Here is an 8,094-nt window from a genome sequence, read left to right on the forward strand (position 1 = left end):
GTGAACTCATCTTGGCTTTGGTCTGGGTTTGCCAATGACTTGCTTCAGCAAGCATCAAGCAAAAATTGTTTTGGTAAATAGAGAAAAAGGTAAACTTCAACACAAAATGCTAAAAATTAAACTTTAACCTTCTTAATTCTTTAAGTTTTTAAGAACTTTTTCAGTCTACTTTTGTACTGATCCAAAAGTATCCATCCTACAGCAAAGTTAACAAATCAAATTCTAAAACCCAAACAGCTTATCTAAGAGTAATTTTGTAAAGCCAAACTAGATAGACTGATGCAAAATTCTTCAAATATCATCCTTGGATTGATTTGTAAAACAACTTTATTTGGTAAATTAATAAGCAAAATAATAATACTGTGGTTTTAAAAATAAATCAGTACAAAAATCCTAAAATCTGTTCAGAACTATTGAAATGGAAAAGGAAAAAAGGCAGGAAAAATAAGCAAATGCCAGAGTTTAGTCAGTCAGGTGGTTTCACCAGCAATAAGGGTTTCTTAAACACATGCATACGAGTAAATACACACACACATATACATACACATGGAGAAAGACATATTTATGTAATTTTATAGCACTCAAAACCAGTCCTTTGGTGCCTAATGACTATGTAGTCATCATGAAGTACTAAATACATCAAGTTAAAAATTCTCATTGATCTTAATAGGTGAGGAGTCAGAAGCCCATGACCAGGTATGTCTTCTCTTATTGACAGGTATTGAGATTGTCCCATGGGTCTATTTCCTTATGCACTTATAAGTGAGGTAACTTAAGCTTCCCATACTACTATCCAGCATGCTGTTCCACCATTTTCAAACTGAGCAGTTTTCCCATATGTTTTACTTCATAATAAAAAAAGATTCAATAGGCAAGTGGTAACAAACTAATTATTAAAGATTATATTTGAATGTGTTGATTCTACAGTCATACAGCCCTATATTCCAGGTAGAAATTTAGTTGTTGTATAAATAAAGATTACACCCAAACCAAGGATTAAATCAGAAAAGTTTACCATCGAGTGATGAAGAAGGGGTATCTGTGCACATTTCTAACATGAAGTAAACAAAACCAGACTTTCTCACTCCCAAAGAGACAAAACACTTAAACAATGTAACCACATCTCAGGAGAACATATACAATATATTATTGCAGTACGTAATTTTTTACTCCAAATAACACCTTTTGTCATTTGCATTTACAAGGAATGGGGAGGATGTGAGGCAAGGATTCTGTTATTAGCAAGTATCAGAAGTCCTCTACTAATTAAAAATAAAAAAATGCAAAAAAGGTCAAAGTCCTAGCTACCTTCAACTTACTAATACAACCCTATTCAAAAACAAAACTGTGCACCTTATGCAACTGAAACAATTCCCTATCTATCCCTGTTTCAGAATATCTTTACTTCTTAAAGCTAGAACGAATTTGATGTCATGAGGGGAAAAAAAAGAAAAAAGGTGTGTAAAATAGTCACCATTTAGTATTTACTTATTCTGAAAACGAGTGTACACATCCCAAGAAAAATACAGTGTCCTTTAAAAATAATCACATTTCAATGCAGTCTGTATCTTGAGTCATTTGTTTGAAATGCCAGTCCAAAGAATGTTAAGATTTAGCTGACGATTATCTTCTCGACATTATCCCAATTTGATTATACAGTGTTTACTACATCAAAGCCAGAAAAAGCACAGTAATAGATTCAGCGACACACCCACTTGGAACACTGAAGACCTATTATTAAAGAACCATAAGAATAATTTTCAAAAGGTTTTTGTTTTCAAACACAGTCTAGCATAAGAGCTTACCATAAAGCAAGGTTGTTAAATATTTTTATTCAACCCACATATTTGGAGCCGTGCCTCAGAAGTTAGATGAAATTATTTATGTGATCAGGAAACTTGACTGTCCTTCTTGTCTAACTATCTTATGGGACACATTACAGAAATCCAACAGCCAAGAATGCATCAATAGCATGACATTAACTTTCATTGTAACTTTGTAACTCATACTGGAATATAAAGCAACATATTTCTCTCAGACCTGACCATACACAAGTTCTCAATATTTTTAGTTTTATTATGCTATAATCAACATACTTAATATTTAGCAAATCAGTACACTTAAATGAGCAGGCTACAGCTAAAAATCCACACATTGGGGTGTCTGTACAGCACAAGGTCACAACAACCTGTGCTGTTTCCCACTCATGTGGGAGCACCACAGTAGTTTAGATTCAGACAACTAGAATTATTATAATCAACACATCATCTAGAGTTACACTGCCTAGGATTATAAGATAGTGATTATAATGTTGTCACCCTGTCTACGTTAGCTCTCAGATCTTCTCTAGCACTGGTAGGGCTGAATGCTAGACAGCTTTACAAGGAGAAGCTATCATTGGGCAGCACTTTAAATTCAGCCGGAGAGGCTACACAACAAACACATATTTAACTAAGGATGCCAAACTGGTCATACTATGTGAACCTTTCAGCAGGCTTGACAGCACTATCCCTGCTATCCTCCTACATCTATCAAATCACAGAGAAGTGTTGTTTGTGCAACATGTTTTTCAAAGATGCAGCACAACTTTCAAATACAAACTGAGGTATTTAGTGTCGGCTATCAGCAAAACAATCAGCTTAATGTACATCTAACAGTTATGATAACACCTTGAACACAAGATCTTATAAGGACAATAGTACACAAACAATATACCACTTGGTAAGTTTGAGCATAAGCACATCAGTTGTTTTACAATAGCTGTCCACATACTTATTCTAAGAAAAATCAAGTTGCTATTTTCCAGTTACTATAGCTAACACATTGTTCATTGGTTTATTCTATGAGAACAAGTTCCACCTGCAAGTCCAGAAGAATTTCTTTTTATATTATATACACACACAAATAGAGCTTTCTTTAATTTTCACTTGTCTTCATTTAGTAATCGGAACAGAACACCAGAGGTGAAATCCTGAGTACATTCCTGTCTTCAGCTCAGTGTAGTTCTTGCCAGCTGCTACCCAACACTAGTGTAATGTAAATTACAAGCAGGCAGAATAGAACAGTAAAACAAATGTGTCACCTATTAACAAGAAGTCCTCTTCTAGAGAGTGCAGCACCAGTTCTGACCAGATTTTTGAAGCATTATCCTTCAGTATTTTTTTTAATTTTGTTTAGAATCAAATCCAACATGTTCCTATATAAAATAAACCATGCAACACACACATAACACCCATCCCACAACGCCTACAACAACTTAGAGCAGCTACCTTTTGCTCAGCACTAAGACACAGAAAAACCTACCTACAGCCTATAACCTCTGTGACTATTAATAACCTTCACTCACAGAAGCTATCCCACTGATGACACTATTCATCTAAAGATGGCAAGCCAAGCACACAGTGCGGTGAGTAAAAACTCCTGAACAAATCAAGAAAAGTCTGCAAATTGTTAAATAACACAAAAAAAAAAGCATATTAACCTGACAAATACACAAGGGGCCATTTTAAATTTTTCCAGATATGGATGGCTTGACTATCTGGAGAGGAAAAGCTTGTAAGAAGTTCATACAGATCTGATCAACATGACCTCCGGACTTCATAACAACTCTTATTTCCATGCCTCTCATTCAAAAAGACAATACATACACAGCAAGTCTACTACAGTGGACTACACTCCTCAAAACATACTAAAACCTAAAGAAAAAAATAAAGAAAAATCAATGCTAGAAGCAGAAACAGGAGGTCTGCAAATAACACAGTCACATTAAACCTTCAGAGTTGCTTTAAACAATATAATTACTAGAGAATCAAGGCTCTTCTCCCAGTGACGAAGATCTTGCCTTTCCAAAAGCATTTATGGCATGACAGTGTATACACTCAAGTGTCAAACAGACAGACAAACTCAAGGTACTCTCAACTTGCAAGGACATTTATTGCTAAATGGTTACACTCACAGCAGAAATTTCATTTGAATCTGCATCCTGAAGCATCTTTAATTAAAGGTATTAACACAAAAACTCAAGAAATTTACTTTGCTGTGTAAAATTCAGTAAGAAAAGGACTACATACACAACGTCAGGCTTGAATACAACATTTAGATTTATAGCATAACATTTAGATTCAGTTTGGAATACATTCAAGATTACAGTGACATTTAGACCAACTAATTGAAAATTATAGTATTGTGACAGATAAACATTCAACTTACTTTACATAGTATCTTGCACCTTCAAAAGTATAAGCTTCCTCCCAACCTGTGGGTAAATCTGGAAAACACATAGCAAAACATTTCAGTTAACTTTTGAAATTATGCTAGCCATACTGGTCTACTCCCTAAAACTAGTTAAAATATTGTGTCTGATTCCACATGTCAAACGTTTTAGTCCTATAAACAAATATTTTAGAATTCACTCACAATATTGCATCAGTCTAAATTCTATAATCCAAGAGAAGCTACACTCATGAAAATCTGATTTGGATTTCTCAAATAATAACAAAGGTTTAAGTGTGCCCCTATTTAACAATGTTTCTTCCTTTGACCAGTAACTAGAACTCACGGTCATCGTCAGATCTTTCTGCCTTGAACTTCAGTAGCATCAAATTACCTGACAGGCAGAGATCTAAACAAAAAAAATCAATTTACTGAGTTTGCATTACATGCAAGTCACAAGCACCTTAACAGGCATGATATCAACTACACCATAGAGCATTAGCATTATATTAGCATAATTCCACCACTGTTGTGACCAACAACTGTTCCTGCAGTGTTTACTGCTCTATTCAATTTTACATAAAGATAATTTTCAATGTAAATCTAGTGGAGGAAGTGGTGCATCTTTTCCTTCTCTGTTATCACTCTTAGGAGTCAGGAGCCCACATAGTTAAAAACAAACAAACAAACAAAACAAACAAAAAACCAAAACAAACAAACAAAAACAAACAGAAAAAAATAAACAAAAAAAAAGTAAAAAAAAAAAACAAGCAAACAAACAAAAAAGCCACAAACCCCAAATCACCATTACTGGTCAATTTTTTTAAGTAACAACTTCCTGATGTAATGGAAGCTCTGAAGATGTTAGGCACCTCTATGCAATTCTAGATACATCACTACCCTTAAAAGTTTGCTCCAGTTAATAATTGATATGTAAGACTCGCTCACTGAATTATAAAAGCAAGAATACATTTCCTAATTAAAAGAACATTTTATATTCAGTTTGGGTCATGTGATTTTTTTTATTTTCCCCTCAGTTTACTTATTTGCTCTGGCTGACTTTTCTTGTTCACTTCTGTCTTCTCTAGAACAAAAATCAAGGTGTCTTTCAATAACAGCACAGGGCAAAGTACAGCGAACAGGAAGTCTGTCTAGCAGAAGTATTTATGGCTGCTATAACAGCTTTGCAAAAAATACCCTTCCAGTACTGCGTATCTCAAGGAATAAAAAGTACTTCAATTCATAACAGAGGACAAAGCTTTCTTCATCATCTAGTAAATATCTCACAGTGCTATTTAATAAGGAGCTTTACAATAATATACACTTCCAAAAGAAGTGTTATTCGCTCAAAAATTGTTTCTTAGTAGAAGACATACTTTAAACATATTTTGACTAGGTTACAAAACAGTGGTCAGGACAAAACAAGATATAAACCCCAGAATTAATCTGTTTGATTTTATCTATGTGTGGAGAGATTCATTAATGAATAAGGAAAACTACAGAAACAGGTTTGTTTTGCAGACACTTCAGTATCTGACTGATAAATCATGATCAGTATATCCAAGGTCATGCCTCACTCTTGTGTTCAGAAAGAAGTCTAATTTACCTGATAATAACTCTGCTATATTACATGCAATACTCCAGATACTCAAAAGCAAAATGCATTTCCTTTAGAAGGCACTTAATGGCAGAAAAAAATAAAACACTGAAAAATTACTAGGAAATCACCATCAGTCAGAGACACAGGAAATAGTTAAAAAAAAAAAAAAATAATACTCAGCTAATGTTAGTGTCCACACAGGAAAGCACTTCACATACATCTGCCCCCATGTACATTGCTGTAGATGAAGGCCAGTTTCTCAATTGATCTGACTGCTGAAAGCAGGGGGAAAGAGGAGCCTGATAGCAATCAGTAGTTCTATTTCCCAGCATTAAATGACTTCTTGCAAACAACAGACCTTCATTGCAAATCAAACCGCAGTAGCCAGAAACCTGTGCTTTTTAAACTATTCCCAACTCAAAAAAAAAAAAAAAAAAAAAAAAAAAGCTGCTCAGTTTTCTAAAAGGCTGATTCCGGTTTCTTAATGTGTAAGTATTAACCAAACATAAAAAGCAAATAATCTGATATAGTCCAATTCACTTGCAGATTTTCCTGCGATTATCCAAGTGATTACATACATAAAACCAACTGCACTTATTACTACACTCCACCACCTCCCAGTGGCTTATGCAGCCTGTGTGCAATTCCAGCAGTCAGAGTTTGGCTCTGGGTCTCCAGAGCGTCTGCTGTAAATCCTCCTCCTCCAGCACCTCCTGCTGCTACTTCTCCAGAGTGGAACAAACAGCAGTAGCGAAGACAACCGATTCCACCCTCCTCCCTCCAAGTTATTCCTAATGTTTCAGTCCCTTTTCCTCCTACCTATTCCACCTCTCTCAGTCACTTAGAAACCACCCACACTCTCAGCCTAGATGGAAATGAAGACAGGAAAAGGGTTTCTAGGTGACTAGTGAAATCAGCCTCTACATTTCTAGTATACCTATCGTGGTTATATCTAGGTACTGCTAGAAACAGAAATAAGATGAGTGGTTTAATGCTAAACTGAGAAAGGATGCTGTGCAGGTGAATAACGGGGGTAGCCTGTAAGGAGCATGAGAGGAATAAGGCCATCTCTAATGGTAACTATGCAATATTATAGGGGTGATACAAGGCAACAGGAGGGGGGAAAAAAAAAAAAAAAGGCAGAGAGAAATTACACAGACACGGAGGGAAAACACGGGTGCAAAGGAAAGCGTTTCAAGAAAAAGATGAGGAGCACACTGACGGCAAGCTGGACAGAGGAGGCTGTACTGGAGTGCCATCCTTCCTCAACCTGGGGGCAAACAACTGCGAGAAGTGAGGGGAGAGTGGAAAGCACGGGATGAGGAGTTGTCGCGGGTGGCTGCGGCGGCACCGAGGCGGCTTCTAGGACCGGGCGGCTTTGGGGGGCAACGGGGGGGAGCCGGGAGGTGGGGGGGAGGAAGGGGCCGCGGGGCTGAGCCCGCCCGGGGGCGGCCGCGGGAGCCGAGGGGAGCCGGGCTCGGCGAGACCCCGGAGCGGGGAGGGGAGGGGAAGGGAGGGGGCGGCGCTCGCCGGGCGGCCGGGCGGGGGCGGCCGTGCCGAGGAAGGGCTGGGGGGGCCCCCGGCCGCCCCCCGGCCCTCGGGCGGGGCTCTTACCTGCGCTGCGGCGGTGCCCGGTGATCACGGCCTCTCCGGTGAGCGGGTGCAGCCAGGTCGTGCTCTTCGCCTCCTCGCTGCGGGGACGGACACACGGACCGAGTCAGGCAGGCGCGGCCCCGCCGCCTTCTCCCCCCCCCCCCCCCCCCCCCCCCCCCCCCCCAAAGCCGCCCGCCCCTCACAGCCCCCCGCCCGCCCAGCCCAGCCCCCGCTCCCCTCCTCGTCGGCCCCTCGCTCACTTGATGAAGAAGACGCGGCCGCCCTGGCTGATCCCGTAACTCCAGCTGCCGGGCAGCGCCCGCAGCCGCTCCGCGCTCAGCTCCGCCGGGGCCGCCATGGCCGAGCCGCCGCCGCCACCAGCGCAGCCGGGGAGAGCGGAGGGGAGCGGGGAAGGGGGAGGAGGGGGGGGGTGTGAGGGGGGGGGGGGGGGGGGCGGCGCGGGCACGAGCGAGCGCGTCCCCGCCGCCGCCAACACCTTGGGGAGGGGGGAGGGCGCAGCGCGAGGGGGGAGGGAGGGGGCGGAGCGGCACGCCCCGCCCCGCCCCGCCCCGCGCGGGCCCGCCCCTCCCGCCGCGGGGGCGCGCGCGCGGCGCCCCGGTGGTTGGCCCGCCCGCGGGGGGAGCGCCGCCTGACCCCGCCGCGGCCGTTGGGGCGGGGCGGGGCGGGGG

General features: G+C 41.3%; 1 protein-coding gene across 17 annotated transcripts in view; it reads right to left on the reverse strand.

Moving 5' to 3' along the window:
• PLEKHA5 (pleckstrin homology domain containing A5) overlaps nucleotides 1-7,778 on the reverse strand; it is a 169,805-nt gene extending 162,027 nt beyond the window's left edge. For all 17 annotated transcript variants that reach the window (XM_042795236.1, XM_042795243.1, XM_042795233.1 and 14 more), the window contains exons 1-3: nucleotides 7,666-7,778; nucleotides 7,427-7,503; nucleotides 4,210-4,267 (exon numbers count right to left, since the gene is read on the reverse strand). In XM_042795236.1, the coding sequence (XP_042651170.1) occupies nucleotides 4,210-4,267; nucleotides 7,427-7,503; nucleotides 7,666-7,763 (233 nt within the window). In that variant the 5' untranslated portion in view covers nucleotides 7,764-7,778. The remainder of the gene's footprint in view (nucleotides 1-4,209; nucleotides 4,268-7,426; nucleotides 7,504-7,665) is intronic.
• Nucleotides 7,779-8,094: the final 316 nt, after the last annotated feature.

This window comes from Tyto alba, unplaced genomic scaffold, assembly GCF_018691265.1.
Source record: "Tyto alba isolate M040663 unplaced genomic scaffold, T.alba_DEE_v4.0 Super-Scaffold_21, whole genome shotgun sequence".
NCBI lineage: Eukaryota > Metazoa > Chordata > Aves > Strigiformes > Tytonidae > Tyto > Tyto alba.